The following is a 22768-nucleotide window of genomic DNA, read 5'->3' as shown; positions in this document are numbered from 1 at the left end:
TCCTTAGACACTGAGTGGAATGCTGGAGGCTGGCCATGGCTGAAGCAGGTGGCTCGCCTACTGCGGCGGAGGAATGTGGCATGCCGGCCACAACTCGCTGGCTAATGCTGATGACTCCTTCACCACTGCTGAACGCAGTGACTATCATGGAGCATGTAGGGAGGATCATCAGGGATCTGGAGGCGGAGGCCGGCTGGTCCCCAGAGAAGAGGTCAGGTGGTCTCCCACGTGCGAAGGGTTGAGGGTCGTCCAAGGCAGGAGGTCGGCCCCCCCCCCCCCCCCCAGAAGTAAAGACAGCAGGCCCCCCGGGTCAGGGAAGTGAGGACTTAGCAGAGCAGGGGACTTGAAATCTGAGGACTTCAAGCCAGGTATGATGGGAGGCTGCAAACCTAGTCGAGCAGGGATTGTATAAGGCAAGTGCCTAACAACTAAGGCAGGCGTGTGTGATCTGAGCAGGGCAGGAGACTGCAGACTGGACAGTTAACTTATGGCCTAGCATGGCAGGGGGCTCTAAGCCTGGCGGGTTAGGACGATGCATACCCAATAAGGAGGGGGTCTGCGGTCCATGCAGGGCAGGATGTACTAGAGCTGTGGACTGAGTGCCTTGACTAGCAGAGTATCCCAACTGGGAGGAGAGGATGACTCCGCAACCAGAACAGGCTTCATGGCACCGGCTGGCTGTGGCTCCACGACTGGAGCGGGAGTGTCCTTAACTGCGGCTAATCGAGGAGCTGGCTGAGGAGGGTGCAGACCAACTCTGGAATTGTCTTCATCTGCTTGGGAGCTAGGCTGCTCTGGGGCGCACAGGTGGGCCTAGAGGGATGTCTGTCTGGAAAGTGGCTGGACCACCTCGGGGTGGTACTTCTAACCCTCTAGCAGATACGACACAGGCTCCAGCTGGGGGGACCTGGAGCAATGAAGATCTGTTGAATAGATTGGCCACCTCAGGACGTAGTGGGTCTTCACTCGGGGAGGTGGCGAGAACTCAGGCCTGGAGTAGTCTCTCAGGAGAGTAGGTGGGCCGACTCGGGGAGGTGGCGAGAACTCAGGCCTGGAGTAGTCTCTCAGGAGAGTAGCCGGGCCGACTCGGGGAGGACCGGCAGTGATGGCGCTCCTGTGACGATGGCTCTAGCCGTGGAGGCCCCGATGCGTTGACTTAGGCCGGGAGGGCCTAGAGTACGCCCTCTTGATCTCTTGCTGGTCGTGACGCAGGTACTCATATTCTCTCATCAGCTCCCAACTGGTGAGGGTGTGGTCACTTCCTGACCACTGAGGAGGCCTGGAGCAACTCATCTTCCTCAGGTGCATGACGGCTTCGTGTGGGCTGAGGTGGGTAGTGGTCTGCAGGCTGGTCTGCATCCTGGGGTGTTTAAACAACTCCTTTTCTGGGTATTCCAACATCTCAACTATAGCAGATCAGAATCCGGTGATACGAAGGACCATGTAAAAAAAAAAAAAGAGTTTTGACGGACTATGGGGAGAAGATTTTTTTTTAAATGTTGGTCACTATAGAAGGACCATGTAAAAACGTTTGGCTGTGAATGCCCTCACCTGCTTGGTTCTGGTTTGGTTCTGCCCTTTTTTATACTGCTGTCCAGTTAGAACATGATGTTGAGGCCCATCACTACTCTTCATAGTCACCACCACAGACACAGCTGTATCCTTTTGAAGATGTTTCTGATTTTAGTAATCCAAATGACTTCATCTTATTGAAAAATATGGGTTTATTAATCAAAAATAAAAAGGGATAGATAACTTAGGTGCTGGATTTGAGGCCGCAGCAACTGCCACAGGGGGTCCGTTCAGAACACGAGGAAGCAGTAGTTCCAGTTCACGGATTTAATGAAGATCCACACGGATTTATTGAAGATCCACACACATACACCACTCTCTGATACTAATTGTGTGGTATGTAGCTGCACACAAAATAATATCAGAAAGAAAAGTAATTTATTTTAAGGAGGTAAAATAAGCAGGAGAGAAACTGATTGATCATAAGAATGGAAACTACAGACTGCCCTAAATCCCGGGTAAGAAGGCTGCTTATTGGCTAATAAATTTGATGATTGCCATTCATTTATTCCAATAGGAAAACCAAAAGAAAGTTAGGGAAAGGAGGTAGATGACCTGGCTGTTATTACTCTTATTGTTGTGGTTATTTTGATGCACGCACAACATTCAGACATTCATGTTACTGTCGACAATAGAAAGTCCTCAAACATGCGTCTTCTCACTTCGGATGATGACAACTCTGAATGGTTGGGAATGGCAGGGGTATGATTGGTGAGGGTTAATATAGGTAGGCTAAGCAGCCAAACTAAAGGGACTTAAGGAAAACTGAAGGGACTATGAGGGGAAGTTGGGTAGAGAGGAGCAGGATGGCCTTTTTTACACTCATTGATCTACAAGTAATTTTGCATGCTGAACACCCCAAGGCAATGTCAGTAGCCTAGTCAAACTGCAATGTTCCAGATCTTTCACATCTTTGCGGCACCTTCAGCACACAAATGCTAAAATGGCTTGCACGATATAAGGCTTTATTAGTTGAGTGACAACCTATGTTATTGTTATCTAAGCACTGTTTAATTTTTTTACTACTGGAGTAAAAACTAATCTGGCTATACCTGCTGAATGGGGCTAACAATGGATTCACCATCCGCAATAATTTTGTAAGTTTTCCTTTAGCTGTGTGTGTGTGTGACACAAAGTTATTCGAATGGTTGATGTTTGGCAGGTTTACCAAGAGCTTATATATATGTAATTTGTTGATATAAAGGGTAAAGTCTCTTTTCACGAGGACAGAAAACAAGCTCTTGGTAAACCTGCCAAACGTCAACGATTCAATTTTGTGAGGGGGGTGTGAGATCATGTTCTTATTTAAAGCAAGTCTAAGAAACGGTAGATCTGTTGTATGTGCGCTATTTCTACGCATCCCCTAAATGTAATTTTTGCATCTTTTACTTTCGGTTTTGTACACCAGCTGAAAATACAATAATTTTGGTTATAGAAAATATATTTCAGACTTAGCTGGTACAATGATTCGTTTCATAATGACTGCTTGTTTTGTCACAAACCGAAATTAGGCAAACTGTTTGAATTTTAGCAGCCAGGAAATGGCGTGATTTCTTCATAGTGAACCTTTTAAAGTGTGTGATTGTAATTTCAGAACCGAAGTGAGTGGACTTTACTACAATGCTACATTGCCTCCCTAATCTGACAGTGGTAGCACAGAACAATTTGGTGGTAGATGCTTCTTTTCCCTTATGGTACAGCTCAAGTGCCTACATACATACATACATACATACCCCAAAGCCATACATCATTCACACACACACACACACACACGTCAGCTCCGACAGATCCAGCTCATGAGCTCTATCTGCAGTAGATTTTTAAATATGTATGCGTTTATGCAACAAATAATATTGATTTGTTCTCTAATCAAACCGATGAATTTCAAACTCAAACATATTGTTTGTTACTGTATCATATCGGAGCTCATCTATCTAGATGCGTATTGAAGGAGAAAGATGCACATCCCTACTTATCTGGGCCCCGTTGGTGTTGGGGCTGAATCCAGCAGGGCTAACATGACCTGGTGCGAGTGGCAGCGCTTACGGAGAGCTGAAAATGGCAGTGACAGACACGTGCAAACGAGCCCCCATCTGGGCAAACAGTGTTTCTCCTTGAATCTCTGTGATATCTGGGTCATGGTGGATGAGACTGAGGGAAAGGAGGGGTTGTCATAGAAAGGGATGTGTGGTGCGGTCTCTCAATTAAAGCTGTGCTTACATAAGTCTGTGTAAGGCTATATCGAATTTGTTTGTTTTAGCGCGATGTGCCAAATGCATATATCGCAAGAAGCTAGGTTTTTCTTTTTTGTTTTCATGCGTGTTCTGTCTTTTTGTCTTGTGAGTAGGGGGGGGAAGGTGAGAGGGAGAGGTCAAAAGAGGAGAGGAGTGGAAAGAAGGAGGCAGAGAGGAATGAGTCAAAGGTAGACGTGGGGAGGTTAAAGTCGCCCAGAACTGTGAGAGGTGAGCCGTCCTCAGGAAAGGAGCTTATCAAGGCATCAAGCTCATTGATGAACTCTCCGAGGGAACCTGGAGGGCGATAAATGATAAGGATGTTAAGCTTGAAAGGGCTGGTAACTGTGACAGCATGGAATTCAAAGGAGGCGATAGACAGATGGGTAAGGGGAGAAAGAGAGAATGACCACTTGGGAGAGATGAGGATCCCGGTGCCACCACCCGCTGACCAGAAGCTCGGGGTGTGCGAGAACACGTGGGCGGACGAAGAGAGAGCAGTAGGAGTAGCAGTGTTATCTGTGGTGATCCATGTTTCCGTCAGTGCCAAGAAGTCGAGGGACTGGAGGGAGGCATAGGCTGAGATGAACTCTGCCTTGTTGGCCGCAGATCGGCAGTTCCAGAGGCTACCGGAGACCTGGAACTCCACGTGGGTCGTGCGCGCTGGGACCACCAGATTAGGGTGACGCGGCCACGCGGTGTGGAGCGTTTGTATGGTCTGTGCAGAGAGGAGAGAACAGGGATAGACAGACACATAGTTGACAGGCTACAGAAGAGGCTACGCTAATGCAAAGGAGATTGGAATGACAAGTGGACTACACGTCTCGAATGTTCAGAAAGTTAAGCTTACGTAGCAAGAATCTTATTGACTAAAATGATTAAAATGATACAGTACTGCTGAAGTAGGCTAGCTGGCAGTGGCTGCGTTGTTGACTTTGTAGGCTAGCTGGCAGTGGCTTGCGTTGTTGATACTACACTAATCAAGTCGTTCCGTTGAGTGTAATGGTTTCTACAGTGCTGCTATTCGGGGGCTAGCTGGCTAGCTAGCAGTGTTGATTACGTTACGTTGCGTTAAAAGAACGACAATAGCTGGCTAGCTAACCTAGAAAATCGCTCTAGACTACACAATTATCTTTGATACAAAGACGGCTATGTAGCTAGCTATGTAGCTAGCTACGATCAAGCAAATCAAACCGTTGTACTGTAATGAAATGAAATGAAAATGTGATACTACCTGTGGAGCGAAGCGGAATGCGACCGGGTTGTTGAGTGCGGAAGTTCTATTCGGTAGACGTTGGCTAGCTGTTGGCTAGCTAGCAGTGTCTCCTACGTTAAGGACGACAAATAGCTGGCTAGCTAACCTCGGTAAATTAAGATAATCACACTAAAACTACACACTCTAAACTACACAATTATCTTGGATACGAAGACAGCAAAGACAACTATGTAGCTAGCTAACACTACACTAATCAAGTCGTTCAGTTGAGTGTAATAGTTTCTACAGTGCTGCAATTCGGTAGACGGTGGACGTTTGCTAGCTGGCTAGCTGCTGGGCAGATAGCAGTGTAGACTACGTTAGGACGACGAAATACGATAATTACGCAATTATCTTTGATACAAAGACGGCTATGTAGCTAGCTAAGAAGAAATTGCTAAGATTAGACAAATCAAACCGTTGTACTATAATGAAATGTAATGAAAAATGCATACGTATATACTGTACTCTATATCATCGACTGCATCCTTATGTAATACATGTATCACTAGCCACTTTAACTATGCCACTTTGTTTACATACTCATCTCATATGTATATACTGTACTCGATACCATCTACTGTATCTTGCCTATGCTGCTCTGTACCATCACTCATTCATATATCCTTATGTACATATTCTTTATCCCCTTACACTGTGTATAAGACAGTAGTTTTGGAATTGTTAGTTCGATTACTTGTTGGTTATCACTGCATTGTCGGAACTAGAAGCACAAGCATTTCGCTACACTCGCATTAACATCTGCTAACCATGTGTATGTGACAAATAAAATTGGATTTGATTTAGACACCAAGCCCCTCCCCTGCTGCACACAGACACCAAGCCCCTCCCCCTGCCGCACACCAAGCCCCTGCCGCACACCAAGCTCCTGCCGCACACGGACACCAAGCCCCTGCCGCACACAACAAAAACGAAAGATAACGTCTTTCTCTGACAAGAAGCAGTTTAAAAACTTGCTATTTGAGGTTTGGTCCAACAGAATCGATCATATGGAAACCCTTAGACATTATTTTACTGTAATAGGCGAGGATTTAACCTTAAACGATACCCGTTTTATGTACCAACTCTCAATGTAGAACAAGGCAGACCTTATTAAAATGAGAGTATCCACGAACATGTGGAAAATGAATGCTCCGTTTCTGTCACAATTAGCATTGCGGTACTGCTAGCATCATTTTAGCCACAGATTATGTGCTAGCTGTCTAGTCTGTTTTATATACATGTGCAATGACCATAAAAATACTTATTTATATGAGGAATTGGCAACTCGTTTTCATTCTGAGAAATAAGCATTTTATCCCGGTAGTTTACATATTGAAGTGGCCTATGTTTAAACAGTTGGACAGGAGGGTTCATCCAAAACTTTTAAACTGTTCTACCTTGTTAGCAAGAAAATAGATACAAGTTGTCGAGTCTTGAAATATAACAATTGGCTACTCTCTAGCACGTGGGATTGAGACCTGTGTCCATGTTCTGTGATTCCTGCTACAAGAAGTTGGCCAATACAAGTGGATGTGCACGGTTTTGGTTAAATACAAGAATGGCGTAGACAAACCTAAAAGGCAGGTTACACTATTTCTATCAAATAATTACATTATTAGTGGGTTTTATGGTTGTGGAAGCCTAGGAAAAATGTACAAGCCCTGAATTCATTAGATTATCTGTTTTGAAATGCAGTGTATCGACTTTCTCTCCCTCTTCCCATGGCTCCCTCGACCTACTGTATAAATTACCCCAACAACCACACAGAGCGCTTCCCTGGTAACATTAATGCTGATGGGACTCAGGCTATTCCTCCCTGTGGCTAGAATGGCAATGAGGAGGCACTTGAACACAGTGGACATGAAGCTAGTTTTAGGGCTTCCGAGTGGCGCAGCGCTCTATGGCACTGCAGGTTCGAATCCAGGCTGCATCACATCCGGCTGTGATTGGGAGTCCCATAGGGCCAAGTTTACTTCGATATGATGGTTATTATATCAATATCTGTGCATAAAGGTGTTTCCGTTGCAATTTCTCACAATTAATTTTACAGACCCAAAAAGATCCCACCATGTCGAACAAACTAATTCTGTCGGCATTTATAAAATTGGAAGGAAACTTCCTGTTTCTATCACAGCTGTCGTAATTACATTTTTATACGGTATGACTTTACACAACTGCAGATGGAAAAGTGGTTACAGACTAGGATTTAAAGGGCACATTGTGAATCATTATATTGGATTAGTCTGGATCTGTATGACTTGGCTCTTATTTGTGGTATTTTGGTTGGCAGGCAGCCAACGGGAGCACATTATTGGCCTCACTCTGAAACACAGTGGCTTCACTTACTGTCAGCTTCCCATTTTGATTCCTAAGCTAGCATAATGTATCATTCTAACACACTCTTCCTCTATGCCTTTGCAGTTCGGAAGACCTGTGCAGAGGTGGACTTTGTCTGTCGTAATGGCCAATGCGTCCCCAAGAGATGGCACTGCGACGGAGAGCCAGACTGTGAGGATGGGTCTGACGAGCGTGTGGAAGTGTGCCGTAAGTCATGTGGATCCAGACCCAGATAGGAATATGTTGTTCATTCATATTCAGTAGTGTGTTAGATTAAGAATTGTATACAGTATAAGACAGTCTTCAACTAATTTCCCTCACTTTTCATGAGTCAAGTTAAATTTCTTCAACTTTATTTAGCCTCTGTCTATGGATGGGGGGGGGGGGTGAGAGAGAATATATCACCGCTTACCAGACCTAAATACTGTGGAATTGAGGAACTCTTAATTCTTCAGGATTTTCTTTCATTTTCTTAAAGCAGTTGGCTTTGAGCATTCCCCTCCTGAAAGTGCATTCGGTTAGATGAGAATATTTTCCAAAGCAGCATGTTGGTCCGTTCATCTGCCATCATACATTAGACTGTCTGAGCCCTGTCTGATGTTCAATGGTGTAAAAATACTTTAAAGTCCTACTTACGTAGTTTTTATGGGTATCTGTACTTTACTATTAATATTTTTGACTACTTTTACATCACTAAACTCCTTAAGAAAATATGATGCTTTTTACTCCATACGTTTTCTTGACACCCAAAAATACTTGTTACATTTTCAATGCTTAGCAGGACAGGAAAATAGTCAAATTCACGCACTTATCATCCAAATATTCCTGGTCATCCCTACTGCTTCTGATCTGGTGGACTCACTAAACACACATGCTGCGTTTGTAAATGATGTTGGAGTGTGCCCCTGGCTTCCTGTAAATAAAAGAAAATGGTGCCATCTGATTTGCTTAATATAAGGAATTTGAAATTATTTATACTTAGGTATATTTTAAACCAAATACTTTTACTTGAGGAATTTTCCATTAAGGTATCTTTACTTTTACTCAAGTATGACAGTTGGGTACTTTCTCCACCACTGGTGATGTTACATTAGGTTCTCTCTGTCGGAGTTCTTCGATTATGTCTCATGCTTCACAAACGGACCTTTCTCTGACTGATAAAGCCCAGCATTCTTTCACTCGGAAATTGAACTTCATTGATCTGGTATCTAGCGTTCTTACCAGATCACTCAAGACAGACCTCCCTGCTACACATGAACCCACTGTTTCAATCGCATGAGTAACAGATCAGTTCCTGATAGATATTCTGGTAGAAGGGAATGAGGGATGGATATCTCTGAAATTCCTCTAGGTTTGATCTCTAAACAACAGGCATTGTATGGTGGATCAATAGCCACTATTGATAGACACTTGTAAATGTTCTGAATGGGCTCAAAGACATGCTCTGAATTAAAATAACCTAGTTGTTGTGGATGCTATAATCTCATCTATACGATACAGACCCAGTAACGACTGAGGGAGTGTAAAACCGTACAGTGTGTGTACACGCACGTTGAACACATGGCTCAATTGACTTGGGTACCCACTGCATTGATTTTTAAATGTATCAAATTAGTTTCACAGCATAAATTTGACTGGGTGCCCTGCTCAATAAATCGCTCAGTGCTCCATTAGCCAGCCTAGCCCACCACCACCCTGCAGTCCTGTGTGTTAAGCATTTCCCATCTCAATCAAAGCATTATAAAGGCCTATAAATTAAATCCCTCCATCCATGTGCTTTGCAGACACCAGGACCTGCCGTGTGAATGAGTTTAGCTGTGGGGCCGGGTCCACCCAATGCATCCCCGTCTTCTGGAAGTGTGATGGAGAGAAGGACTGCGATAACGGAGAGGATGAAATGAGCTGTGGTGAGTTTATTTTACTGATAGCAGTATGATGGGAGGTGTCCCTCACAAACCACTAGGCGTTACAGAACTTACTTATTTACTGCTTTGGAATGAATCTAAGCAGAAACAGTTAATTTAGGAGTACACATTGGATGTTGATTCCTGCATCACAGTACTGGGTACTCTGTTCCCTCCCACAGGTAACATCACGTGCGCCTCGCTGGAGTTCACCTGTGCAAGCGGCCGCTGCATCTCCCTCAACTTCGTCTGTAACGGGGAGGATGACTGTGGTGACGGGAGTGATGAGCAGGAATGTGCTCCGTCCTCCTGTGGTCCCAGCGAGTTTCAGTGTGGCAATGCCACCTGTATCCCTGGCAACTGGGTCTGTGACGATGACGTGGACTGCCAGGACCAATCGGATGAGTCCCCTCAGCGATGTGGTCGCCAACCCACGCCGCCGGCCAAATGTTCATCCAGCGAGACACAGTGTGGGTCTGGGGAGTGCATCCACCGCAAGTGGCGATGTGACGGGGACCCAGACTGCAAGGATGGCAGCGATGAAGCCAACTGTTGTAAGTGTCGAGAGGCTTAATCAGACCACCTGCACGTTCCAGTAGGCCAGCTGAGTTTTTGGTTGCTTTTTTTGCTCTACAGGTTAGAGATTGAGCTGCTTTCATATAGTCATAAACGGAGCCTTCCATTACAATAAATATATTTAGCAATAAAAGGCTCTTCATAAAATGCATCTTTGTCTCTATATTCAGTGTTCATAGCAGCTATCATGAGTGTATCTGTTGATCATGGTGCAGGTCAGTTATACCCCTGGTTGGGAATATGTCGAGACCATAGGCTTACTGGTAAAACTCCACATGAGTGTGGGTACTTCAGGGGTATTCAGAGTAGGTCAAAATTCTGTTGGTGGTACAGGACCCAAAAAAGGTTGTGAACCATTGGTGTAGGTTCCAGTATGATGGTGTAAATAAGGTCATGGTTGTTAGTGTATTCTGTAAGGGTTAATGGTTTAACAACTCTGTGTCCTCTTCAGCTGTTCGTACCTGCAGACCGGACCAGTTCAAGTGTGAGGACGGCAACTGTATCCACGGCAGCAGACAATGCAACGGTTTGCGTGATTGTGCAGATGGCACCGATGAAGTCAACTGCAAAAACTGTGAGTGCGTTCAACCAGAAGTAATGTCATTCCAAAATTAATCTACTTGAAAAACTAAAACTGTTTCCGTTACTACAGAACATTTCCTGAACAAGGTTATGTTTGCTTCAGTGTTCCTCATCTCATAAATACTGTTATTCCTGTATGAGTTGGGTCAAAAGATGCTCAATAAATACTATATTTAGATCTTTCAGGACTACAGTAATTAGGTTATCGAAGTATTGACTTCAAACTTGTACTGCGAGCATACGCTGACCAACTGGCAAGTGTCTTCATTGACATTTTTAAACTCTCCCTGTCCGAGTCTGTAATACCAACATGTTTTAAGCAGACCACCGTAGTGCCTGTGCCCAAGAACACTAAGGTAACCTGCCTAAATGACTACCGACCCGTAGCACTCACATCTGTAGCCATTAAGTTTTATGAAAGGCTGGTCATGGCTCACATCAGCACCATTATCCCAGGAACCCTCAACCCACTCCAATTTGCATACCGCCCCAACAGATTCACAGATGATGCATTCTCTATTGCGCTCCACACTGCCCTATCCAACCTGGACAAAAGGAACACTTATGTGAGAATGCTATTCATTGACTACAGCTCAGTGTTCAACACCATAGTGCCCTCAAAGCTCATCAATAAGCTAAGGACCCTGGGACTAAACACCTCCCTCTGCAACTGGATCCTGGACATCCTGATGGGCCGCACCCAGGTGGGAAGGGTAGTTAACAACACATCTGCCACACTGATCCTCAACACATGGGCCCCTCCTGTACTCCCTGTTCACTCATGACTGCATGGCCAGGCACGACTCCACCACCATTAAGTTTGCTGATGACAACACTGGTAGGCCTGATCACTGACAACGAGGAGACAGCCTATAGGGAGGAGGTCAGAGATCTAGCTGTGTGGTAACAGGACAACAACCTCTCCCTCAATGTAATCAAGACAAAAGAGATGATTTTGGACTACAGGAAAAAGAGGACCGCACACGCCCCCATTCTCATCGACGGGGCTGTAGTGGAGCAGGTTGAGAGCTTCAAGTTCCTTGGTATCCACATCACCAACAAACTAACGATGGTGTGCTTGGACCAAGACAGTCTTGAAGAGGGCACGACAAAACCTATTCCCCCTCAGGAGATTGAAAAGATTTGGCATGGGTCCTCAAACTCAAAAGGTTCTACAGCTGCACCATCGAGCGCATCCTGACTGGTTGCATCACTGCCTGGTATGGCAACTGCTCGGCCTCCGACCGCAAGTCACTACAGAGGGTAGTGCGAACAACCCAGTACATCACTGGGGCCAAGCTCCCTGCCATCCAGGATCTCTCCATATCAGGCGGTGTCAGAGGAAGGACCTAAAAAATGTAAACAACCCCAGCCACCCTAGTCATAGACTGTTCTCTGCTACTGCACGGCAAGCGGTACAGGAGTGCCAAGTCTAGGTCCAAGAGGCTTCTAAAACAGCTTCTACCCCCAAGCAATAAGACTCCTGAACATCTAATCAAATGGCCACCCAGACTATTTGCATTGCCCCCCCCTCTTTTACACCACTGCTACTCTGTTATCATCTATGCATAGTCACTTTAACTCTACATGTACATCCGTTAACCGGTGCCCTCGCACATTGACTCTGTACAGGTACCCCCTGTATATAGTCTCGCTGTTATTTTACTGCTGTTCTTTAGGTACTTTTATTTCTTATTCATATATACATGTGTATATATATATATTTTTTTTACTGCATTGTTGGTTAGGGGCTTCTATGTAAGCATTTCCCCTGTTTGTATTCAATGCATGTGACTAATACAATTTTGATTTGAAACACGTAAATGAATTGCTTTGGCTGCACCTACCATTTAGCACACCTCTGTTCCTATGGGGGCCATGCAGATGGCTGACTCTCAACCTCCTACACCAACTTATGTTATTCCACTGTTCCTCTTTGTAACATTCCATTATCACCACTTTGTAATGCCACTTTCTTTCACAACCCAGTGACACAGTGCAATGGCCCTGACAAATTCAAGTGTCGGAGTGGAGAGTGTATAGAGATGAGTAAAGTGTGCAACAAGGCCCGGGACTGTCCAGACTGGAGCGACGAGCCCATCAATGAGTGCAGTAAGTGGATGAGAGCCAAACCTGTGTTTTATTAAGCAGCAGAGAGGATAAGTTCCTTTATGGAGCCGTCTTGTGATTGTTTATTCACTATGAAGAACGATGAGTGGTCCTCTATAGCTCAGTTGGTAGAGCATGATGCTTGTAACGCCAGGGTAGTTGGTTCGATTCCTGGGACCACCCATTGGGAAAATGTATGCACACATGACTAAGTCGTTTTGTGTGTATTTACTCAAGTGGCTTAGCTTGTCTACTGTTGATTCACAAGTTGAAGTAATAATGCGCTGGTTTTAGACTGCAGTACATTGGGATTGATACACTATTTTGGCTATGGGTGTGTTTGTACACTACTATATACAGTTGAAGTTGGAAGTTTACATACACCTTAGCCAAATACATTTTTGCTCCGTTTTTCACAATTCCTGATGTTTAATCTCAGTAAAAATTCCCTGTCTTAGGTCTGTTAGGTTCACCACTTTATTTTAAGAATGTGAAATGTCAGAATAATAGTAGAGAGAATGATTTATTTGAGCTTTTATTGCTTTCATCACATTCCCAGTGGGTCAGAAGTTTACATACTCTCAATTTCTATTTGGTAGCATTGCCTTTAAATGGTTTAATTTGGGTCAAACGTTTTGAGTAGCCTTCCACAAGCTTCCCACAATAAGTTGGGTGAATTTTGGCCCATCCTCCTGACAGAGCTGGTGTAACTGAGTCGGGTATGTAGGCTCCTTGCTCACACACGCTTTTTCAGTTCTGCCCACAAATTTTCTATAGGATTTGAGGTCAGGGCTTTGTGATGGCCACGCCAATATCTTGACTTTGTTGTCCTTAAGCCATTTTGCCACAACTTTGGAAGTATGCTTGGGGATGTTGTCCATTTGCGACCAAGCTTTAACTTCCTGACTGATGTCTTGATGTTTCTTCAATATTTCCACATCATTTTCCTGCCTCATGATGCCATCTATTTTGTGAAGTGCACCAGTCCCTCCTGCAGCAAAGCACCCCCACAACATGATGCTGCCTGTTGGGATGGTGTTCTTCGGCTTGCAAGCGTCCCTTTTTCCTCCAAACATAACGATGGTCATTATGGCCAAACAGTTCTATTTTTGTTTCATCAGACCAGAGGACATTTCTCCAAAATGTACGATCTTTGTCCCCATGTGCAGTTGCAAACCGTAATCTGGCTTTTTTATGGAGGTGTTGGAGCAGTGGCTTCTTCCTTGCTGAGTGGCCTTTCAGGTTATGTCGATATAGGACTCGTTTTACTGTGGATATAGATACTTTTGTACCTGTTTCCTCCAGCATCTTCACAAGGTCCTTTGCTGTTCTGGGATTGAGTCGCACTTTTCGCACCAAAGTACGTTCATCTCTAGGAGACTGAATGCATCTCCTTCCTGAGCGGTATGACTGCTGTTTATACTTGCGTACTGTTGTTTGTACATATGAACGTGGTACCTTCAGGCGTTTGGAAATTGCTCCCAAGGGTGAACCAGACTTTCTTTTCTGAGGTCTTCGCTGATTTCTTTTGATTTTCCAATGATATCAACCAAAGAGGCACTTAGTTTGAAGGTAGGCCTTGAAATACATCCCCAGGTACACCTCTAATTGACTCAAATGTTGGAAAAATTCCTTGTGTCATGCACAATGTAGGTGTCTTAACCGACTTGCCCAAACTATAGTTTGTTAACAAGAAATTTGTGGTGTGGTTGAAAAACAAGTTTTATTGACTCCAACCAAAGTGTATGTAAACTCCCGACTTCAACTGTAGCTTTACCTTTTTCACCTGTCCCATGGAGGCTACCTCGTATTCTTCTTATCCAACTCATCCTACACTACAGCAATCACATTAGCCCACTGTTATTCAGCCAGCCAGAGCCAGTCCACTGATCTGATGTGATTTGATTTTAGTCAGGCCTTTGTTTGTGAATGAAGTGCTTTAGTAACCACCGCTTCCTGCCATCCAGGACCTCTATACCAGGCGGTGTCAGAGGAAGGTCCTGAACATTGTCAATGAATCCAGCCACCCTAGTCATAGACTGTTCTCCGGTACCAGAACACCTAGTCTAGGTCTAAAAGCCTTATCAGCTTCTACCCCCAAGCCATAAGACTCCTCAACTAATTAAATGGCTACCCAGACTATTTGCATTGCCCCCCTTATATTTTACACTGCTGCTACTCTGTTTATGCATAGTCACTTTAACTCTGCTTACATGTACATGTTACCTTGACTAACCGGTGCCCCCGCACATTGACTCTGTACCAGTACCCCCTGTTTTACTGCTGCTCTTTAATTATTTGTTACTTGTATTTTCTTAACTGCATTGTTGGTTTTAAAGGCTTGTAAAGTAAGCATTTCACTGTAAGGTCTACCTACACCTGTTGTATTCGGCGCATGTGACAAATAAGATGAGATTTTTTTTTGTGTCGTATGCTGTTTTAGACCTGAATGAGTGTCTGCTGAACAATGGAGGCTGCTCCCACATCTGCAGGGACATGGTGATTGGCTTCGAGTGTGACTGCACCCCTGGACTGCAGCTCATAGACCGCAAGACCTGTGGCGGTAGGTGTTATATATATATATATATATACACACAATGATTAACACTAATCAATATGAACTATCATACAAAAGAAAGGCTTTTGCATTGGGGTATTGAGACTTAATACATTTGAAGATAATCCACCCAGTTTGTTGTCTCTCTTACAGAGTGGTGTAAAGTACTAATTAAGTAGTTTTTTGGGGTATCTGTACTTTTACTTCACTACATTCCTAAAGAAATTATGTACTTTTTACTCCATACACTTCCCCTGACACCCAAAAGTACTTGTTACATGTTGAATGCTTAGCAGGACAGGAAAACGGTCCAATTAACACACTTATCAAGATCCCTACTGCCTCTCATCTGACGTACTCAAAAAAACACATGCTTAATTGTAAATAATGTCTGTGTTGGAGTGTGCCTCTGGCTATCTGTACTTTTTAAAAACAATAATGGTCTGCTTTGCTTAATATAAGGAATATGAAGTGATTTATTATTTTACTATAGATACTATTATGTATGTTTTAGAACCAAATACTTTTACTCAAGTAGTATTTTAATGGGTGACTAACTTTTTACTTGAGTAACTTTCAATTAAGGTATCTATACTTTCACTTAAGTATCACTATTGTGTACTTTTTCAACCACTGTGTTTACATTTGACTTAGTATTCACGTGTCTTCATTTTGACTTCCTACTGTTTGGGTGACTTCCTGTTTTTCCCACCCTCCTTGCAGACATCAATGAATGTATGAACCCTGGGATCTGTAGTCAGATTTGTATCAACCTGAAGGGAGGTTATAAGTGCGAGTGCCACAACCGCTACCAGATGGACCCCACCACAGGAGTGTGCAAGGCTGTGGGTAAGTTGGCTCACCCTGTCCTGTGTACACCATAATGTAGCCCCAGGAGCACATGTACAAGCAGATGTCAGAGCTAGAGGGAAGTAGCATCACTCATTTGTCAGAGCTAATCAGATCCAACATGCGCTTCATATTTTTTCCTGATAAATGCATTTTTAATTCTCAAGCAGCTTTTAATATTCTAATACACCACTATACTGGAATCCAAGTTCAAACAGAATAGCAGTGATGTCATTTACTACAACAACCTTGATCTGAGAAGTGCAGCTGGGATGTTTTGGTGCCGTCTGACTGGCTTGTGATTCATTGTTCTAACATGAGGACAGACCAGACCTAAAGGGCTCCGTTGCATTGTCATTATTAGAGTGTCTGTGACTCCCTCTCCTCCCCACAAGGCAAGGAACCCTGTCTGATCTTCACTAACCGCCGGGACATCCGGAAGCTGGGTCTGGAGCGGAGGGAGTACACCCAGATTGTGGAACAGCTGCGGAACACAGTGGCACTGGATGCAGACTTCACTCAGCAGAGGATCTTCTGGGCAGACCTGAGCCAGAGGGCCATCTTTAGGTAGAGACAAGTCCCAGCCCCATAAGATGAGGTTGAAACCCCAGAGATTGCCCCCATGATAAGACTTTCTTCACCTTACCCTGACATCTTGTTGCTATTTGTTTTTGAAAGCATTTTACGTAGTAAGCACCAAGAAGGGTAAAGTTCACTGAGTATATGTCCACTGACCAGCTATTCAACCTCCAACCCTATGAACAAGGGTTTGGGGTCATTATGGGGAAACTCATACCAAATACTGACATGTTTCTCACCCCCCATTTAGCACGGTGTTGGATAAGAGAGGAGATGTAGGAAGTCATGTGAAGGTGATTGATAATGTGACACCTGTGGGGATCGCTGTGGACTGGATCTATAATAACATCTACTGGTCAGACCTCGGCACCAAGACCATTGAAGTGGCCAACTTCAACGGCACCAAGCGGAAGGTTCTCTTCAGCAGTGGTTTGAAAGAGCCTGCGTCCATCGCTGTAGATCCACTTTCTGGGTAAAGTTACTATATTGTATTGGGGTCCAAATTTCTGTTTCCTCTTTTTTTTTTTTTTTTACCCTCATAATTGGAGCTACTCCTTCTGAGCTGCTGATCTTCTCTCGGGCTGGTGTTCTAGATTCCTCTATTGGTCAGACTGGGGTGAACCAGCGAAGATTGAGAAGTCTGGTATGAACGGGGTTGACAGGCAGGTCCTGGTCCAGACTGATATTCAGTGGCCCAATGGAATCACTCTAGGTGGGTCAGACTGTTAAACCTCATTTGCATTTAACATTTTGAAGAGGTTCAACTGCTTTCACGGCTACAGGGTTTGATAAACCTATGAATTTCCTTCCCTTCTCAGACCTGATCAAGAGCAGACTGTACTGGGTGGACTCCAAGCTGCACATGCTCTGTAGCGTGGACCTGAACGGCGACAACCGTAGGAAAGTGCTGCAGTCCCCAGACTACCTGGCTCACCCCTTTGCGCTCACTGTGTTCGAGGTGCGACTATGGGATGCAATGAGGCGCCCTGATGTTGGGATGGTTTACATGTAGTATATTGTCAGGGCAGTTGATGTTTGAGATTGGTTTTCTTATGTGTTGATGTTACAGAGCAGAGCAAACACTTTACCAAGCAAACTCATGCTTCTATTGACATTCATACTTGGTCATTTGCTGAAACCCTGTTTAAAGCAGTTAGTTGATTTCATCATACTGTAACTGGTTTTCTGTCAACTGTAAAGTCTATGATTTGCTCTGTGTGGGGTCAATAACATTGACCTCCTGTGGCATTTGACAGAATTACTGCCAGAGTATTAGAATAATTTGCCTTTCAGTCTTCAATGGTCTTTCCTTCTCTGAAGCATGGGTCCCACGCCATCTCTTCTGGCATTTTGCTCTGGGGTTTAGAGTGTGACTGTGACTGTTTCAGGATCGAGTATTCTGGACAGATGGGGAAAACGAGGCGATCTACGGAGCAAACAAGTTCACAGGCTCTGATGTGATTACCCTGGCAAGCAATCTGAACGAGCCGCAGGACATCATTGTTTACCATGAGCTAATCCAGCTGTCCGGTAAGACTGCCAGATGAGGGCATTGACCTGACCACGGGCTTGGAGAGGAGTTGACAGTAACGTTACATGGCAGGATCCTTGTTTTTGACCTTTACCTATAACTGGCTATAAACATGCTGTCATGTAGGAGTGCTGAAGTTCATCTGACTTTTTACAGGCAAAGTAGCAATGGTACTTTACATAATGAAGCCTAGAAATATGGAGCAATGGCTAACTGACTTCCTCACATTTGATCCCATACAGGAACAAACTGGTGCAATGAGAAGGGTCTGAACGGAGGCTGTGCCTACATGTGCCTGCCAGCGCCACAGATCAACAAATACTCCCCCAAGTACACATGTGCGTGTCCCCAAGACCAGACGCTAGCCTCAGACGCCCTTCACTGCAGACCAGGCAAGTATTGTAACATTAGCCCCATCAGGTGGGGCAGTAAGCGGTTAAACTGTGCTGTGATGCGGAGTGAGTTTTCAGAAACCCTCTGTCTCTTTAGAGGCCTTTCATTCTGCTTCTGAGTCACCCAAGCATTTCTCTCCCCTCCCTTTCTGTGTGTGGCAGATCTAAGTAAGAGGGTGTTTGTGGGTGGCAGTTCAAATGTGTTGCTTGTGAAGACTGACCGCTGTATCCGGACTGGGTCTGTCTGTTTGCCTACATTCTGCTCCTGTCTCACCCTGCTCTCCTCTGCCCCACCCTGCTCTCCTCTGCCCCACCCTGCTCTCCTCTGCCCCACCCTGCTCTCCTCTGCTCCACCCCCCTGCTCTCCTCTGCTCCTGGCTCACCCTGCTCTGCTGAAGTCTGTGTGCTGCGTTGGTCTCCATGCTCTTTTCTTCCTCTTCCAGATCACTGATGTTTGTGTATATAGTAGAGATGGCACCAGGCTTTTAAACTCCCTCTGAGTGAATAAACCACCCAGGACGCAGAGGGGACTGGGGGAGGGAATGGGGGTGACATAGGGCCCAATAAGAGGGACACCTGTCACTTGATGAATGGTTTATAATACAGGTTTTTAGATTTGATCCAGAAAGTGACATGTTTTAAACCCACATAGAAGCTAACAGAATGAATTGAATGTCTTGCCTGGTTATTGATGGAAGGCTAGGCTATCCGGCCGTGTGCTTGATGCTTTTCATTTTGATTGCGATGGTGGTCCAATTTGGTTGGAGGGTACTAGTGGAGTGAAGCTTTCACCCACAGACATTAGCCAAGATCTAGTACCTACTATACCGTTATACGTGTCATGAAGAGGGTAGCCTATACATTTATTACTCTATTTAATATTCATTTAAATTATCAAATGAATAAAGGTGATTTAGGCCCAGTAATGAGTCTAGTATGGTGATTTTATATTTTGCTGATTTGTCTGATCTCAACCAATCATTCTCTCCTGCTTCACATGATTCCTGCTTCATTTCATTCATGCCATTCATAATCCTAGCCGAGCTGCGTTCAGTTTTCACTCCTATGGAGTACTTACTGTTTTCAGCTCGTTTCCCAATTCCTTTGGGAAGCGAGGTTCTATGGTCAGTTGGACAGCAGGATAGGAAATGGGTGCTATTTTCCTTTAGTCATTTTGGATCACTTCTGTACACGTCCTCGTATGATACTTTGCATTTGTGCTTTGCTCCATTTACATGTTTTTCCACTAGGAATTCCTTTGTGACATAATTTAACATGATGAAGTACTATATATTGCTTGGTCAGAATGTAAATGTTAGATTTTGACGTTTTGCCAAAGCATTACTCTGCTCCCTTATTATGACAGTGACCCCTTCAGCTCCCTCAAAGGATGATGGGAAAGCTCTAATACATCCCACTCACCCCCAAGGTAAAGCTGTCAACCGCCTGACTGTCTGCCTGCCTGGATAGCCATGCATCAGGACCCAGTAGTCTAGTTTCATGGCCTTTGGGTTCTGAGTTTCTACATGTCAATGAGTTAATTTCATACTAGAATGACTGTCTGGTCTGCCTCCTCTGTGCTACCTATCGTCATGGTGATTAGCCTGTTAGCATGCAGCCTGCAACTAGGGGTGGTGTGAAGATGGGAAGTTGGTCAGTCATGTAAAGATATCTGGAGTGGTTGACAGCACAGGAATGTTTACGTGGATTTAGGAAGTAGCTTTTAATGCCATCCACCCAGGAATCCACCCAACATTTTTAAAAGGCAGACCTTTAAGTGACTTCTACAATTAGCATGCATCATTTTGATCCAGAAAGTGACATGTTTTAAACCCACATAGAAGCTAACAGAATGAATTGAATGTCTTGCCTGGTTATTGATGGAAGGCTAGGCTATCCGGCCTTGTGCTTGATGCTTTTCATTTTGATTGCGATAGTGGTCCAATTTGGTTAGAGGGTACTAGTGGAGTGAAGCTTTTACCCACAGACCTTAGCCAAGATCTAGTACTTACTATACCATAATCGCAGTAACAAATATTTCATTTAATTGGATAAGCCTGCTTTTTAAGTAATTTCTTTAGGCAGATTTTTTTTTTAGGATGTTTTTAATTTGTAAGATTCCTTTTGTTGCTCTGATCCCAGTGTTTTGTTTCGTTCAAAGCGACCACAGTGCCAAATGTTGTCCCCAAACCTGTCCCTGCTGGTAAGACCCAGTTCTTCTTTGAAAAAAGTGGTTGATTTCCTTAGACTATGATTGTGCCAAAACACTGGTCTGTCAGCCTGGCCCTGCCAGGTCCTGATGGCCATATAATGTTCCAGAGCCCAGCTGACCCCCAAGGGGTTGCCAGAGACTACAGAACCACCCCAGTTAGCAGACCATCTCATCTGGAAACATCCTTAAACAAAGCTCATGTCCTCATCTTTGTTCCCCCTTCCATTCACCCACTTGTTTGCAAGTCCGGTCACTACCCTAACTCATATCACCGATCATTACTCATGACTAGTCAAGTATATTGTACTTTAAGCTCTCAAGGTTGTGCTTGGTATAAAATGTGTCCATACTGGTTACAACTGATCTTACCCCAATAAGAGACTAATAGAGAAAAACAGACATGAACCAGTGACATTTTGGTAGATTTATTTATAAATAAAATGGTCCATCAAAGGTTTCACACTCTTAGACTAACATGTTCTATTGTAGAAGCCAACAGCAGTACATCCATCCATGAGGCGAACTTCACAGCTAGAGGATCTACAGCTGCCTGGGCTATCCTCCCTGTGTGTAAGTGATACTGCCTAGCCCGCTCTGCCTCTTTCCCTCTCGCTCTGCCTCTTTCCCTCTCGCTCTGCCTCTTTCCCTCTCGCTCTGCATCTTTCCCTCTCGCTCTGCCTCTCTTTGACCCCTGCAGTTGTTTATGAATCATGCACTAAAGGCCACTCAACTTTATGATAAATGGGTGGATGGACAATACTTCAATGGTTTTCCTAGCTATAGTAGTGTCAGGAGAATTCTATACTCCTGTTCATTTACCAATTAAGTTAATCTCAGTCTATATCAGGATTTGTAAGATACTGATAGAAAAGGAAACAGAGGCCCAGTCTACCAAAGTTAAATGTTTATTCACGGGAACGTTCTGAAGTCAAGAATACAAATCAATTCATTTTATACTGACTTCTCACACCCACACATACACACAAACATACGCACACACATATGCACACGCACACACATACACGCAAACATACGCGCACACACATACACGCAAACATACGCGCACACACATACACGCAAACATACACGCAAACATACGCACACACATACATGCAAACATACGCGCACACATACATGCAAACATACGCGCACACATACATGCAAACATACGCGCACACATACACGCAAACATACACACACACATACATGCAAACATACGCACACGCAAACATACGCACACGCATGTCCTGCTACGCACACACTGTCTGTCTCACTACCCAGCCGACAGAGATGGTGACTATGTCCTTGAGACGTACTCCCCGTTCTCTCCCAAATCTCTAGTCAGGTCGGCATAGTCAGGTCGGCACCAAGCTCAGACAGTCTGTTTGAAATACCATAAAGGCATATTGTTTTACCCTAATTCTGACTAGGACTACACATTTATTGATTATGATTTCATACATTCTAATCAATTCCATACAATCATATGTTTCAGGGCAGAATATTCTAATCAATCAATTAACAGACAATTTTCATCTATCAAGTAGTTATTGATTGAATGTCATGATTTATTAAAGTAACCCTTGAGTAGCACAGGTGCATCGGTAACCGTAGCTCTCGATAGCTGGATTTGAACCATTTAAAACTAATACAGTATTACTTATGTTTTGGCCTCTTCCCAGTGTTGCTGGCCATGGCTGCAGCAGGAGGCTACTTGATGTGGCGTAACTGGCAGCTGAAGAATAAGAAGAGCATGAACTTCGACAATCCAGTGTACCTAAAAACCACAGAAGAGGACCTCAACATAGATATCAGCAGGCACACCTCCAATATAGGCCACACATACCCAGCAGTAAGAAGCCTACTTGATTGATTGGGAGTCATCACTTCCGTAAATAACTACTTGCCTGTGAACTTCCAAACCATTTTGCATTGTGACTGATAACCTTACATTTACCACCCAATAAACTGCTTATCTTAAGCAAGGATTGTTACTGGCAGCTAGACCACTTTAGCCCTTATTAATTGGTTAGATTCTCTGTGAATGACCACTTTCCATTGTGCTTTTGTCTTCCTTCC

General features: G+C 44.2%; 1 protein-coding gene across 3 annotated transcripts in view; it reads left to right on the top strand.

Annotated features, from left to right (window-relative positions):
- The window catches only part of LOC115119741 (very low-density lipoprotein receptor-like), a 38966-nt gene that overhangs the window by 14121 nt on the left and 2077 nt on the right, over window positions 1-22768 (top strand). Inside the window, exons 3-19 of one of the 3 annotated variants that reach the window (XM_029648605.2) lie at window positions 7483-7605; window positions 9183-9305; window positions 9485-9856; window positions 10330-10452; window positions 12450-12572; window positions 15013-15132; window positions 15850-15975; window positions 16371-16542; window positions 16805-17026; window positions 17148-17266; window positions 17373-17512; window positions 17943-18084; window positions 18328-18477; window positions 19844-19906; window positions 20639-20680; window positions 21179-21259; window positions 22372-22541. In XM_029648605.2, coding sequence (XP_029504465.2) covers window positions 7483-7605; window positions 9183-9305; window positions 9485-9856; window positions 10330-10452; window positions 12450-12572; window positions 15013-15132; window positions 15850-15975; window positions 16371-16542; window positions 16805-17026; window positions 17148-17266; window positions 17373-17512; window positions 17943-18084; window positions 18328-18477; window positions 19844-19906; window positions 20639-20680; window positions 21179-21259; window positions 22372-22541 — 2411 coding nt within the window. The remainder of the gene's footprint in view (window positions 1-7482; window positions 7606-9182; window positions 9306-9484; window positions 9857-10329; window positions 10453-12449; window positions 12573-15012; window positions 15133-15849; window positions 15976-16370; window positions 16543-16804; window positions 17027-17147; window positions 17267-17372; window positions 17513-17942; window positions 18085-18327; window positions 18478-19843; window positions 19907-20638; window positions 20681-21178; window positions 21260-22371; window positions 22542-22768) is intronic. The other 2 variants (XM_029648603.2, XM_029648604.2) reach the window with 2 other exon arrangements.

This window comes from Oncorhynchus nerka, linkage group LG22 (genome assembly GCF_034236695.1).
Source record: "Oncorhynchus nerka isolate Pitt River linkage group LG22, Oner_Uvic_2.0, whole genome shotgun sequence".
NCBI classification, from domain to species: Eukaryota; Metazoa; Chordata; class Actinopteri; order Salmoniformes; family Salmonidae; genus Oncorhynchus; species Oncorhynchus nerka.
This window is presented reverse-complemented; position numbering and strand designations above follow the sequence as displayed.